Source organism: Channa argus, chromosome 5 (genome assembly GCF_033026475.1).
Source record: "Channa argus isolate prfri chromosome 5, Channa argus male v1.0, whole genome shotgun sequence".
NCBI lineage: Eukaryota > Metazoa > Chordata > Actinopteri > Anabantiformes > Channidae > Channa > Channa argus.
In genome coordinates this window covers 17,782,838-17,797,140 of record NC_090201.1, presented here as the reverse complement: position 1 = coordinate 17,797,140, position 14,303 = coordinate 17,782,838, and the positions used below count along the sequence as shown (strand labels likewise).

At 38.8% G+C, this 14,303-nt stretch overlaps 1 protein-coding gene across 6 annotated transcripts in view; it reads right to left on the bottom strand.

The window, feature by feature from the left end:
• The window catches only part of kcnab2a (potassium voltage-gated channel subfamily A regulatory beta subunit 2a), a 79,045-nt gene that overhangs the window by 5,517 nt on the left and 59,225 nt on the right, over positions 1 to 14,303 (bottom strand). For all 6 annotated transcript variants that reach the window (XM_067504974.1, XM_067504976.1, XM_067504975.1 and 3 more), the window contains 12 exons: positions 11,786 to 11,829; positions 11,495 to 11,532; positions 11,134 to 11,213; positions 7,543 to 7,587; positions 6,985 to 7,029; positions 6,729 to 6,772; positions 6,505 to 6,591; positions 5,106 to 5,191; positions 4,821 to 4,941; positions 4,231 to 4,325; positions 3,009 to 3,129; positions 558 to 646 (listed from right to left, as the gene is read on the bottom strand). In XM_067504974.1, the coding sequence (XP_067361075.1) occupies positions 558 to 646; positions 3,009 to 3,129; positions 4,231 to 4,325; positions 4,821 to 4,941; positions 5,106 to 5,191; positions 6,505 to 6,591; positions 6,729 to 6,772; positions 6,985 to 7,029; positions 7,543 to 7,587; positions 11,134 to 11,213; positions 11,495 to 11,532; positions 11,786 to 11,829 (895 nt within the window). The remainder of the gene's footprint in view (positions 1 to 557; positions 647 to 3,008; positions 3,130 to 4,230; positions 4,326 to 4,820; positions 4,942 to 5,105; positions 5,192 to 6,504; positions 6,592 to 6,728; positions 6,773 to 6,984; positions 7,030 to 7,542; positions 7,588 to 11,133; positions 11,214 to 11,494; positions 11,533 to 11,785; positions 11,830 to 14,303) is intronic.

Genomic DNA, 14,303 nt, shown 5'->3' with positions numbered 1-14,303 from the left:
GACTTTTAAAATTAACTTTTTCTATTTCTGAGTCTGTAAAAGGAAAACTACAGAGCCCTTGGGAAATGTGAGCGTAGCATTTCAAAACTGAAATATTACCCGGCTCTAGGGAAAGGAAATACACAGCGTGCTCAGATTTAGTATTCCAGTGTGTCTAAACACACACAACACATAAACAAACAGGAGAATAGAGATGCTCTTTACTAGAGGCTAGACTAAATTTGAGTAACTAAACCCCCACTCGTCTGAAATCCCCATTAAAGGCCTGCATCTTATCAGGATAGGAAGAAGTGGTCGTGAGCTTGTCTCCAATCCCCCTGGCAACTGATACTCCGCTGACCTTATTAACTTAGTACAGTAAAGCACCGAAGCGTGTTGCAGCAAACTGCCTGAGAGGCTAAGATGTACCCGGGAGAGGAGACTGCTGTTAAGGACTGAGAGGCATAAATATGATCAAAGAGGTCAGGTCAGGTCACATTTTCACGCATTTAGTCACTCATTTGCTTTGCAAACAACAAACACATGCACAAACACACACTTAATTTTTTTGGCCTCACCTGTATCGCTCCAATATTCTCCATCAGCTGGTCAGTGTTTGACGCCCCTAAAAGCACAGAGCTCACCCCCTCGTTCCGTAGGCACCATGCTGCAGGAGACCAGTAAACAACAATGACACGCCTACCATGGATATGTGCGCGCACACACACACACACACACACACACACACACACACACACACACACACACACACACACACACACACACACACACACACACACAGAGTATCCCAGCTACAATCTTTAACATGCTAAATGACTTCTTTAGAAACTACAAAGCTACTAAAACATGAAAGCTACTGCAGCACTCGTTAGGAATTATAGATTTCCACAAATGTTCACACCAAAACACTAACAAGGTGTAACACCTTAAACATGTTCCACTACAAGTAGAGTTACAATCCTAAAGTGAGAAAAACGAGTGTCAGTGTGGAACAACTAAAAGCACTCTCTGTGTAGCAGAATATTTCTAGGACTTCAATATGTTTTCATTATGAATGAATCTGACGATTATTCCCTCAATTAGTGTTTACGCAGTGACATAAATCTTTACCCTCCAGGAATTCATGATCTTGTAATTGGACAATTAACACAAATTTAACACATCCCACTGAATTCTCTACAACCTTGCAATTTTGTCCATCATTAGAACTTTTCAGAGAATTTGACCCAGCATCTCGCATGACAGCTGTAAATGAGAGCTTCCTTACGCTATGTGGTATCCCTTAAAGTAAAAACTGTGCTCAAAAGCAAATAAGTTTACTTCTGACAAGAAAAGAAATGTCTGACTCCAGGCCTATCTGCAAAAAATAGAGCTAAAGACCATTCACAATAATTCTAAGGGGTTTTTATTTACATTTTACTCATTGTGCCAACTTCTTTGGAACTGGGGTTGTATTTTCACCTTCACTGGTTCCCACAACTTCATTGCAAAATGCAAATGAAGTCCCGCAAGGACTGGATTATCAATTATTTATATAGAACAACATTTAGTTAAATTATAATCAGAATTCCACTTTTTTTGGTCAAATGATTACATGTTTTCAGTACAGTATGTGTATGAATTAAATGTACACAGTACAACATTTGGTTAGTTAATTTTATCTTATTTTAGATGTTAAATCTTAACCTGCAAAATACCTGTTGTAAAATTGTTATGTTGAACAAAACTACAGTATTTCTTTTTGAAATGTAGTTAAGTAGAATAAAATGGAAATATTTAGGTACTTTATAATACTTTAAAATAGTCCTCAACTCCAGGTAAATGTACTAAATTTATGCAAATCTGACTTTATTTACAGACAAACCAATAAAACTGTGTTATTGTAATTGTGAGCTGTATTATGGAATGCAACTGCATGCTTTTGGAATTGAGGAAAACACTCTCTTAAGCAGATTATAGCATAAAGGGATGAAGAATGTTACTGTAAAAACAGCAGGATTATGCTTCTGCACAGATCTTACACCAGCATGTGAATATTTCCCAAATCAGAACAGAGGACAGATTTTCACAGAATAATGCCTGAGTGGCCTCAGGTCACTGAGAGACCCACATCTACCAACTCTCCTCATGACCACAGTTAGATTCCTGAATTCACCACCTGCTCCATCAGCACCAGGCCTCAGCATCAAGCTAAAGGCATAAAGGAGTATGTCACTTATATAGTTTTTATTTAATGCTAGAGTGCCTCAGTGATCTAGAATACTACAAGGTGGATATAAATCTCTGGTGCTGCCTTCAGGATTGCTGTGAGGATTTATGGTAATTGGAAAAGATGAGGGACCCCACTAATGGGCCGTGAAACCTAATCTGTGACACTGCTTTACTGCACTAGAGAAACATCTGTCGAGATCTGTGATGAGATAGGAGACACAGTCCCAGATTTACTTGCTGCGTCCTTCAAGTCTGATACTTTAACAGCCCTCGCAGGGTCGTGCGTCTTCGAGATTTGCACATTCTCAGTTTCCTGCCTGGCAGTGAATCGAAATGTCATTTAAGTGATTTATGTCAGGGATGCTATTTTAATGCTGACACTGTAAACTATTAAAAACATTCTAACACCACTGAAAAACCACAGGCCTGCATAAACAAATAACGCTGTAAACATGCTTACATTCCATAGGTTGATATTTGCAGCATCTTATTATAATGTCTTTGGGGGACTGTCAGTCCATTTTCAGAACACTGCAAATTGTCAGTCTCCTGGTTATTTCCCTTTAACACACACCATCCACCTTCTTATATTCATTTTTGTGTTTGCCACTTACTTTGTTCTGTTATTCATTTGTAATTGAAAACAACAGTAGTCTACAACACAGATACAAAAAACGGGACAACACAGCACACCTACAGTGGAAAGTAGCGACAGCACTGCTGACCTCGGCCTAACCGAGGCAGAGGGACGGACAGACAGACAGAAAGAGAGAGAGCGGCAGAGTGTATCTGCGTACCGATGGCGAGTTGGGGCAAGGTGCAGCCCAGCCGCTCCGCTATTGCCTGCAGCTCTTTCAACTTCGCCTGCTGACGTCGGCCCTCCTCGCTCAAGATCTTGTCCTTTAACCACTGGTAACCCTGTCGAAAACACAGCACACCTGCTCAAAAACATAGCCCTGCTCACACCGATGCACAGCAGCTCCTGTGTCACCAGGGCTTGTTTTTAAACATGTGACTCTGTCTCGTGCTGTCTACTTCTGAGCCTGGGAAACGCAGCTCCAGATATACTTACTAAAACTCTGTTGTAATTACAAGGTTACAAACATTAAGACGTGCATGCATTTAAACACTATTGAAATTCTCAGATGACTCAAAACATGACTTTATATTTCAATGTTAAACTTGATAGTGCGAGTATACAATAACATTAGAAGCATAATCACTGATTAAAAAAGCCAAAATACCACAAACATCTACAGGCAACATTGAACACAAGTTGTCAAAAAATAATGCACAACACCAAAATGGAGAGCTAGTTTCATGAACCAGGAGACGTCCATTCGACAGTCACTGACACACAATCCACAACATGCCATTGAACTCTAACACAAAGGGCAGCTCATTGCATTAAACCAGTCTTGGCTTCTGCATAATATAAAAAGGTGCAGTTTTGAAACCAATATTTTGTTTTCAAAAGTAATGTGACATAACGTGCAGTGTGTGGCTGTTGATGAAACTATGTTATTGCACACAGCTCATCTGTCACTTTGAAGACCAGTATTCCTCTGGGTTTGTAAGTGCTCACCGCATTAAATCTTCTCCCCATTATTGCTCATTTAAAGTGGCTGTTCCCTTGTGCTTAGAGCAAAAAAAAGTCTAAACAAATTATTCTAGGTCACACACGAGTTGTTTGGAATAACATACTGAACTGCGTCACGATTCATCTACCAATTTAATTCTATAGTTTTAGTTTAAAAGGTGTTAGCATTAATACTGTTGAGCTTATGTATTTGTGCTCGTGTGTTAATCTGACACCAGCTGGCAGCTTGAGACGAGGTACACAGTGCAAGGCATCAACATGGCACAGAAAGCACACAGATATGTGATGTATGAGTTACAGAACCTGAAAGACACAAACACACAAACAACCAGCAACCAGAAGTGAAGCACACAAGGGTGACACCAGCAAAGATAATCAAAGTGGCATACAGAACAAAACAGCGTGCAAGGTTTGTCTACCTTCAAAGAGGCTCTGGAGTAGGGAGGCACTCTGCCGTCATATTTCCCTGAGATGATCCCACAGGCCAGTGGTGACCATGTCATAGCCCCCACACCTAACAACAAGAAGGTGAGTATCAAAACCATTGACAATGGCTCATGTGATCTCAGACTTTAAGACCACTGAGAATTCACAGCTAAGGTTTTATCTCCACATGTTAAACATTCATCCTGTCAAAAGAAGAATCATGTTATTTATATGTGTAGAATCTATAAATGTTGTAATTCATTTTTGTCCATAATGTAAAGTACTTTGCTGCTCTGGTATGTCTTGCCTGTCTTTCACTCTGGAAGGGGAAATCCCTTTTCCGAATGTTATAGAGTTTGTAAAGCCCCTTGAAGCAAATATGTGATAGTGGCCTATTTAAATTAAATTAGATTTGATTTATTTTGTCTATTTTTATTAATCAAAGCTAGACTGGAAATCTTGATGGTCTCTAGGTCTTTGTGCCACAGAGCTAAACCCTCTGTAATACTTTGTTAAATTTGCAATATTAAACTCAACATTGTTTAAAGTAAAAAACCTCAACCAGTGATCCATTGCTGCTCACCTATCTTATGGAAGAGCTCAGGTAGCTGGACCTCCACCTTTTCCCTCTGGAACATATGGTACTCTGCCTGCTCACAGATGGGGGGAATCTGGTTGAACTGTCGTGCCACAGAGTACGCTTCCTAAAAGGAAAAAACAGAACAAGAAAGTACAGGACAACTTTTATAAGGAGCCACAACCTCTTAGGCTGATGCACCTCCACAGCTCCATCAGATGAGCCCAGCTGACACAGTGATTTTTGGCAATATGTGTTTTTGTTTTTCTATTTAGACACTGTAAATCTTACCATTATTTCCATTGGGCTCCAGCGGGATGTTCCCCAGTACATGGCCATGCCTTGATTTATCACATGTGTCATTGCTCGGACTGTTTCTGCACATGGAAAAATAAACAACAACATTAAAAACACAGTTTACACACATTGTATTTGTACAGAAGTTTGTTTCACTACAGTGTTTTCCCTATAGTACTCTGTAGACCAGACAATCACCCAGTAGCCTAATGCGTATGTTTGAGCTGCAGCTTCTGTAACAGATGTATTTGTAATCATTTGCAATCCCAGTGTGCCAGGCTATTCAGAGAAGAAGTGGAAAACCTCATTAAGGGAATCGGGATGTTGAGTGATTTATTCTGATGAGGACTACATCTATTCATTACAAGACACACTTGACTTTTGACAATGGCATCACCGTAAAAATCCACAAGTCTCTAAGTACAGACAAGGTGTCTTCAGCTAGTTGACAAACTGAACTAGTCTTTCGGGCTAAAAAACATTTTGTTAAATACAATTTTAAAAAGTGTTTTTTTCCCCCCCAATATTATGCAGTCCAGGCTTGAACAAATGCTGCACCGAGTTGGCTATTATTTTGTTCAGTCACTACAGCACCGTAATTTATTTAAAGCTATCATGCATGCTAGCATGTTAGATAACAATCAGGGCATCTCAGACAGCACCAGGAGCATAACAAAACAGCATTGTATCAACCAAATTATTCTCCATCCAGCCATTCTAAGTGCAGATGTATTGGACTAACAAATCAGCCTCCTATCATCTAGAGGATGCTTGGCTCAGAGAACAGTTCACCTCCTTTTCCCCCTGAATACTACCCTTTGGCTACTGCCAGAGTAAAATATAGCAGATGGTTTAACCACTGTAGATTTGAAGAAATAGACTCAGCTGTCCATATGAACTGTGTGCAGTCGTTAAAGGGCACATGGGCATAAGATTTGGCTCGACATTTACATCAAACAACAGCCAATACGTCTGAGTAACAAAACATTGAAGTACTGTGAAATAGCCAGAGGTGGTGAAACATGAAACTGGAGTCCTGAACATGACCTTTGACCAAACTTAACCCAGCGAGGAACAGATGGATATTGTGTGACCAGCTGAGCACATACACATTTAACACTCTGCCATTTAAAGGTCTCCAGCATCAGTTTCTATCCTCATTCTGACTGTGGAGGTGGAAGCACCAGGACAACATGCAGCATTTAAAAATAGACATTTCTGTCTTTTTTTTATTTTATTTTTTTTATTAGTCTTCATGTTGCAGTAGTCATAGAGACAGAAAAGAGGTACATGTTCTTATGCACAATATGACAAAAACATAGGTTAGCAGAGTTTGAGAGCCGAGAACATAAATTCAAAAGCAGTAAAGAAGTAGGGACGGTAGAAGCATTACCTTCCATGGGTGTGTTAGGGTCAGGCCTGTTTGCAAAAACCACATCCACGTAGTCTAACTGCAGTCTTTCTAGAGAAGCCTTTAAACCTAGAAATAATAAATTATTAGCAAGTGAATCGGTCACACTACTGTACATTAAGTTCCTCATAAACACCCCTTTTATGGTGCATACTGTCAAACAGTTAGTGAAGGGGATTCCCATAATCTACAGTGGTGCTACTTACCTTCTATTATGTGTTTTCGGGATAAACCTCTTTCAGTTTCCGCTCTATGAAAATAAATAAATAAATAAATAAAATAGCATGATTTGATTATATGATGCAACCTGCCCCTCTCAAATAATATTATTATATATATCCCTCTTGAATATAAGCTAATAAATGTTTTGGCTTTATTGACAAAAGATCAGTTTGATCAGTCAAGAAAAAAAAATATACAAGAGAATCATTTCTGATTTGTAAGCAACCAGATAAATCTTACTTTCCACCCCAGAAGATCTTTGTTGTTATCACCAGACTGGAACGTCTGAAAATGAAAAAATGAAAGCAAGCTGTTACAACACCTGCCAAATGGAGAGCTGTACTTAAAAAATAAAAAATTTTAAAAAAGGTGAGGTCTACATCTAAACCTGTGTGCATTAACAGTAGATCTTCTCTTTAATTATGCATTTCTACTTTATTCTTTCAATATCACACTTTCCCACATCCCACAGTAAGTGTGACTGCACCAACAGTCAGCCAGTGCTGATGAATGAGTGTTCTTGGCATATAACCTGACAGAGCTACACAAATGCCAATCCAGGGCTGACAAAGTAAAAACACAAGGCACCAGAAGTTCATCCATTATTAAGTGTTTATGAAGAGGGGCACCGAGTGTGATCATGGCATGTGGCCCATATTAATCTTTCATCTCCCCACCTTACCGTTCCAGTTCACAACACACAGCCTCCCAATATGTGCAGGCAAGGAGATGATACAAGATTAGGGAGGCTGGCTGGGACGGAAATTAAAAAACACCCAATTAAGGGCTGCCTCATACCTCCATCCTTTCTTCTTTATGATATTTCCGAGCACCATCTCTGCCCTGTGAACCAAACAGACAAAAGATAACATAAATAAAGATCAGATGAAATGATAAGAGTGCTCACACCCTGCTGTCTGAAAGTTCATTTCCAGCCATATATAATTTAAAAAACAAAAACAAAAAAAGAACTCTGGATAAATAATGTATCCTGCATAAGGGATCTTTCATTGGAAAGAGCAGCTGTTTAGGTTTGGCGAGTTTGAATTAGCTGCTGGGTCAGTGTCAGCAGGCCCTGCGCCCAGCTGCAATGTGGAGCCACTACAATGACACTCATTAGCAGCCACATGGGTGCTAATGAGTGACATTACATTCAATATGGGGCTCATTAGGGCAGAAACCTGTCAACAGAATGTCTTCCCAGTCTTTTCACTCTTACAAATAATGAGAAACCTCATTGCAAGATAAAATTGTGCTATAAAATGTATTTGGGCATTTCTGAGTACCTTAAGTTTTGCTTTGATTCATTTTGGGTGAAGTGATCAATAAAGATTGCTGCAATCAATGAGATTTTCATTAAATCGTTTGCTGTCAAAATGGTGTTAAACTACACGGACCACAATTCATTTCACCTATTATACAGCCAGTTAGTGCTCCTGTTAGTTGCAGTGTATCTTTTTCGACACTTCCAGAGCAGCAGTTTTGGTAAATATGGTAAAAATTAAGTTTCAGTCAACAGACTGACAGACTCATCCTTACTTCTAAATCAAACAGTCTTTGGGTAAAATGGTCATTCTGACTACAATGGTCTATTTTTGTATTTAACATTTATGTAACCAGGCAAATCTAACAGAGATCGGAGGAATCTTTCAAAAACACTGCAAGAACTACAAGTTTGTAATAATTTACCATTTACCATGACCCATTACTAGAAACTACATCATCATCACAAATACTGTAAGATTTTTAACCAACAAACTGGATTTCTCCTTACAGCTTGCCCCTTTGCTGAATTTAAGAGTCTGAAGCTTGGCTGATTCTTCAACCATTGTTACCTTATTGCAGATCATAGCTACAGAACACAAATGCAAATACAAGCTGCCAGCTTTGTCTGTTGTTTTGAAAAGTGTGGCATAAATAAATCTTCACTTAATTCTTTCTGCCTAAAATGGTGGTATGATTAATGGAAGTTGATGCTGTATACTGGTGCTGTGACAGATTATAGTGGTGCTGTGAGGTTTGTTTCAAATAGGTACATACTCTGGTATGTGTATCCAGAAGATTTTTTCATTTTAAATGTGATTTGTCTGTGTGTTTTGTTTCTATGGGTCAAGCTTAAAATTAAGCCCTGCATAGAGCATGTGGGTTATTTTTATATAATTATGCATTTCATTTATTAAGTATTAAAATGTAAATCTTATTCTGCATGCTTGCCTGCTACAGTTTGCTGATACAACAAGCAGCATGAGTAAAGCAGGTGCTGAACTACTACTGGCTATTTCAGATTCTGCCAGCTGGACCAACACCTTTTTTAAACAACAGACACTCAAGCTCCCCCTGGAGTGCAATAATGTGCATTATAATGTGTGCAAGTCTCCGGTAAACACCCACACACCACTCTGTGTTTAGCCCTTGGTAATCTGAGAGCCCAAACATAAGGTACAGGGAGCCTAGAGCAGGTTGACTTCCTTCATCCATCTACTAATTGGGTCTTTATTCCACTGCAGAATCAATGTTATGACTTTGGGCAAAAACAGTGACATAATGCTGCATTATTCATGGATTTATAATAATGTATTACTTTCAGATTTCTCTGCAATTACTCTACCAATTTTTCACTGGTCTCACACAATATCATGTGATTATTATGCATCTAGAGCATAGTGTCTAAGCCTGTAGGAAAATGAAGAGGCAAATTATGTTCTGCTAATTAGTTGCATACTTTTAAGTTCTTTGATGCAATGTTTTGCTGATAACAGGATAAGAAGAACAAATACATATATTTATTAATATGTCTGAGAAACATCAGCCTGTACACTGTAGTTAGAAATCCCAATCAATAATTAATCATTTTCATGTGTTGAATGTTTGTTTTATGGCTGCTTTTGTAGAGAGAAACCAGAAACAAACAGACAGAAGCTGTCAATCCGTGAGCATGAGCAGGGCAATAAGTGTGAGCCCAGCTTACAAACCTGGTTTGTGTTGTGTTTATGTGTCCACACACAGATACAGTAAACACATTGTCTGGCTGAAGCCCGAACTAAAGACTTCACATAAAAGCTCTCTCTATTCCGATGTGCAAATTGTATAGTTTGTTGTATTCCTGCAAATATAAGCAGGAATAATAGAAGCTTCTCTGCACTGCTGTGCAGGTGAAGGATTAACACCTGTGCAACACATATAAAGTCGTGTGACATACTGTCACAAACATTTGCACATGCTATCAAACTGTGGCTTGTTTTGTGTTAGCAATACTTCTGTGTCAAAGATCGACGTTGTTACTGTTTTTATAGTAACAGACTGCTGCAATCGCTCCAGAACACCGATACTCAGCAGCTGAGGCATTAGATGAGTAAAACCAAAGACCTACTGCGTTTTTCATAGCTTTATTTTCTTTTACACAGATTCACTCTAATGCATCTGTCTAAATATAATGAAAAAACTAGAATATTCTTCTTCTCTAGGATTAAAACAGAGACACTGTTTTTAAAGGATAATCCCTTAGATTATTTCAAAGCACCCAAATTACTACAAAGACAGACTAATCCACACTGGAACCATGAGTACAGACAGCTTAAAAGGTAATACAGGGCTGCTCTCTGAAGTTAAAATATCCCCACTAGTGGTCTGTAAATGTAGACCTATAGACTATACGCATTTCACTGGCTTTGTGCCTGTATTCTGCACAATGACATCTGATCCTTCAATTGTTACTGTAAAAATGTCAACATGTTAAAAGCTGTAATTTCAGGTTTGCACCTGAAGAGAGAGAGAAATACATTTTTTTTGACAATATTCACATTTTACCCAAATTTCCTTAAGACATTGCTAATTATAGTGCATTTCCATCCACTACCATTATGCTAATGTCAGGAGTTTGTTCAAAGAGATAAGCAATGAAGCCACTATATTATCACAGAAGAAATAACATTATGACATACTAAAAAAGATAGTTTTCAAACAAGAACAAAATCCAAATGCAATCTCTAATCTGTGATGAAAGTCTGGCATTTGTTGTCTCTTCAGTGGAGCTGAAGTTTAAATTGAAGTTTCAAGTTCCAGAGGTTTTCTATACACATTAAACTCAAAACTATCTGAAAAAGGTTTTCAGGATCAGATTTGGGTGACTTGACTCTTTGAGCATGAGACATTGTTTTACCATGAGTGAAGACAACACAGCAGAGACAACACAGCTCTCCAGAACGCACACCTGTATGGAGCATATATTCTCATGCCCTGCAGAGTTTACCACCACCTGAGATCAGCTTCACCCCAGACAAAACTATCAAGCATAAGAACGAGTATGTTATCCTTAACTGCTTTCGAGTCAGAATATTAATTGTTGTTACTGATCACTGATGAGTGACCTGTGGCACAGAGTATACTCACTTTCCGGCAGCGTATACCTCGGCTGTGTCAAACAGATTAATGCCATTTTCATAGGCCAGAGTCATCAGCTGCTCTGCCATCTGTTGAGAGAGCAGGGGAGAAGAAATGGAGAGCAGACTGATATGATGTGTTAGGGCTTATTAATTAATAAATCTTCCTTCACAAGACTAAAGAAAGCCTGCAATGACTTTGCCTTCCTATAATGTGTTTATTCTCTGGGTGTTGACTCTCCCTGGCAGTATGTTGTTACTATAAATAAAAATAGACTTATTCGGAAATCTAGTAGATGCCAGATCATATGGAAGGTTTCCATTTTCAACCCCTGACTGCTGGAAGGTGAAAAAAATCCATCTGCTCTCACCTCATCTGTTATCTGTCCACCGAATGTCACCCATGTTCCTAAAGAGAATGATAGTGGTGGGGGGATCACAGTATGAGTATAAATACAAAAACATGTGTGCCCACAGATGAGCAATTAAACCAATACTACACATACTGTGTAAGAAAAGAGATGCTGATGTTTTATAACTTGCAATGGGCTTCAGCTGGAACTAAAGGACTATAGAGTTATCGGTTTCCCCCATAAAGTTGTACGCAAAGTTTGGAGTTCAGCAAACTTCTCATTGTTTGTAATAATGCAAGACACTCTTACCTAATCCAAGGCAGGACACCCGCAGGCCCGATTTCCCAAGGTTTCTGTTAACGCAGAAAATTACATTAACAGTCATGCAGCAAAGGTGGCATTGATTTATGACATTTAACACTCCAATAATGGCTGTAATAACAAACTAGACAAACTTAAAGCCTCATTTGTAACTTTTATCAAGACATATATAAATTAACAACCCTTTCAATCTTTTGTAATAAAAAATAAAAAATTCAATTTCAAGATTCACTCATAGTAGATGCTTAGAGTCATGGAAGCTAAGAAGAGCTCTTTGAATGGATTTGAAGCCATCGTGCATCTGCTGCAGTTCTGACATGTACTGTAGTGTATAGGTAAGGTAGAACAGTAACATCTGTGCTGACAATGACTGTTTCTGTGTCTCTCTCTCTGTGTGTGTGTGTGTGTGTGTGTGTGTGTGTGTGTGTGTGTGTGTGTGTGTGTGTGTGTGTGTGTGTGTGTGTAAGAGAGAGAGAGAGAAATGATAAGTGGGGAGTTGGGGAGGTAAAGCGAGTCTTAAGCAGGCTCACCATGACATCCACAAACATTTCACATACAGTAGCACACCACACTTGGCTGCCATCTGACTAATATCCCCTGCAGCAATGCAGAATCTTGACTACTCATAACATCTTCCTCCTAAAGCTGGCGTCTCTGAGCCAATCGTCATCCACACAGACCCCTCTGCTGTCAGTCACAGATTTGTTTAGGTCTTTGGTTCTGTTGCAGATGCTTTTAAAGTTTTCTAAGCATGTACAAGAGAGCCTTTTTTTTTTTTTGACTGCGATAACTAATCTCATATTTGTCTCACTCAGTGTTTTTAATTGATCTGATTGTACACAGAGACCTCATTTAGATATTTCAAATCAAAGAAATTTCTAAATACACAAAATTCACTGTGCTACCTCTGGTCAATCCCCTTCAAGATTTACACTGGCAATGCAAAAAGATAAAAAGAAATGTAGCATCAGAGATGATGTAACATGTGCGGGAGTCAAAGTGAGGATGTGGGAGTTTATCTAATATATTTTTATAGGATGGCCTGTATAAAGATTCAATAGAAGTGAAAAGGAATAGACAGAAACAGGGAGTAGGTTTTCTGTCCGTGTCTTTATGCAGGTGTGTGTGTGTGTGTGTGTTATATGACAGTGATTGTGACTGCATGTGTGTGTGGGGGGAGAGCTGCAGTGACTAACAAAACATTGACCAATTATTTTTAAAGAAATATGAAATTTTCAAGTGTCATATCAATAGCTTCATGTTTTCTAAGTGGCCTACATTTGTGTTGCTCTGAGAAAAAAAAAAAAGATTACCTCTAAAATTTCTTCATTCATTTATATTCTTTGTTATCTGACTTGAGATCTTATGATAATCATCTGACTCGGTATGTGAAGATTATATTTGCGTTATAGTTTGATACTGAGAGCCAGATGATGTCATGTAATGGAGCCTACTGACTTCTAAGGCACACAGTCAGTCACGAGAGAAAAGGCTGAGTGATAAGAAAAACTGGTGGGACCACGCACCCTTACAGAGCACTGCAGTGACAAGGTTAACTCAAGTCCTCTCTGACAAACCACTGGAGATGATCTACAATAACTGCCTCTTAATTGTATGAGTACAATACCCCTTTGAGGAGATGCTGCTCAGGGTCATAGAGATTAATAAAGCTTAATGTCCAAAACTGCTATTGGATTTTTGTCTTTTTAATAGTGGACTGAGACATTTTTCTAATAGCAGGACAAACTTTATTTTAATTAATTTCTAATTAAGCTTGACTGCATTCTTCTTTAAATAAATTGAAAACTGTAACCTTTAAAACAGTGTTGTACGTCTGTACATTCAGCACAGAGTCCAATTTCCAAAGATATTGTAACAGCAAACTGCCATTGTGATGAAAGTAATTCATGTTGTTTAATTTTTTTTATAGAAGGTAACATGCTGTGCATCAATAACATGCACCGTAAAGCCAAAGTCTATGTAATTAAACAAACTAGGACCAACACGCTTCTAGGGTTGCACCGGGTTTATCCCAATGTGAGGCTTACTTGGTAAATGTTGCAAAAGCATATTTTAACCATGAATACTGTGCACACAGCACCAGTACATTGCAGCACTTCACTAACCCCAAAAATAAAGGTATCAGAATTCACTTCCCTTGCTATTGTTCTCATTGTAAGGATGTCCCTTTGTCAGCACATGTGTTGTGTTCAATATTTTACTAGACGGGCCTTGAATACTGCCAGAGCCTGTAAGCAGGTAGGGGTCAGGTTCCTGCTGAGGCTTATCAAACATAAACCACAAGAGTCAACTCTACTCAATAATAAAGAAGACAGGTACAGTACAGTAACAACACTGAACCTGCGGGGACATAACCAGATGGCATACAGTGAACAGAACACGTAGTGACCATGTCAACCGCCAAACAAAACAAAACAAGGTACACTTGTTTGGTTTGAAATACGAGGTATCCTTTCCCCGAGGTTTTCATTAACATCAACCTTCT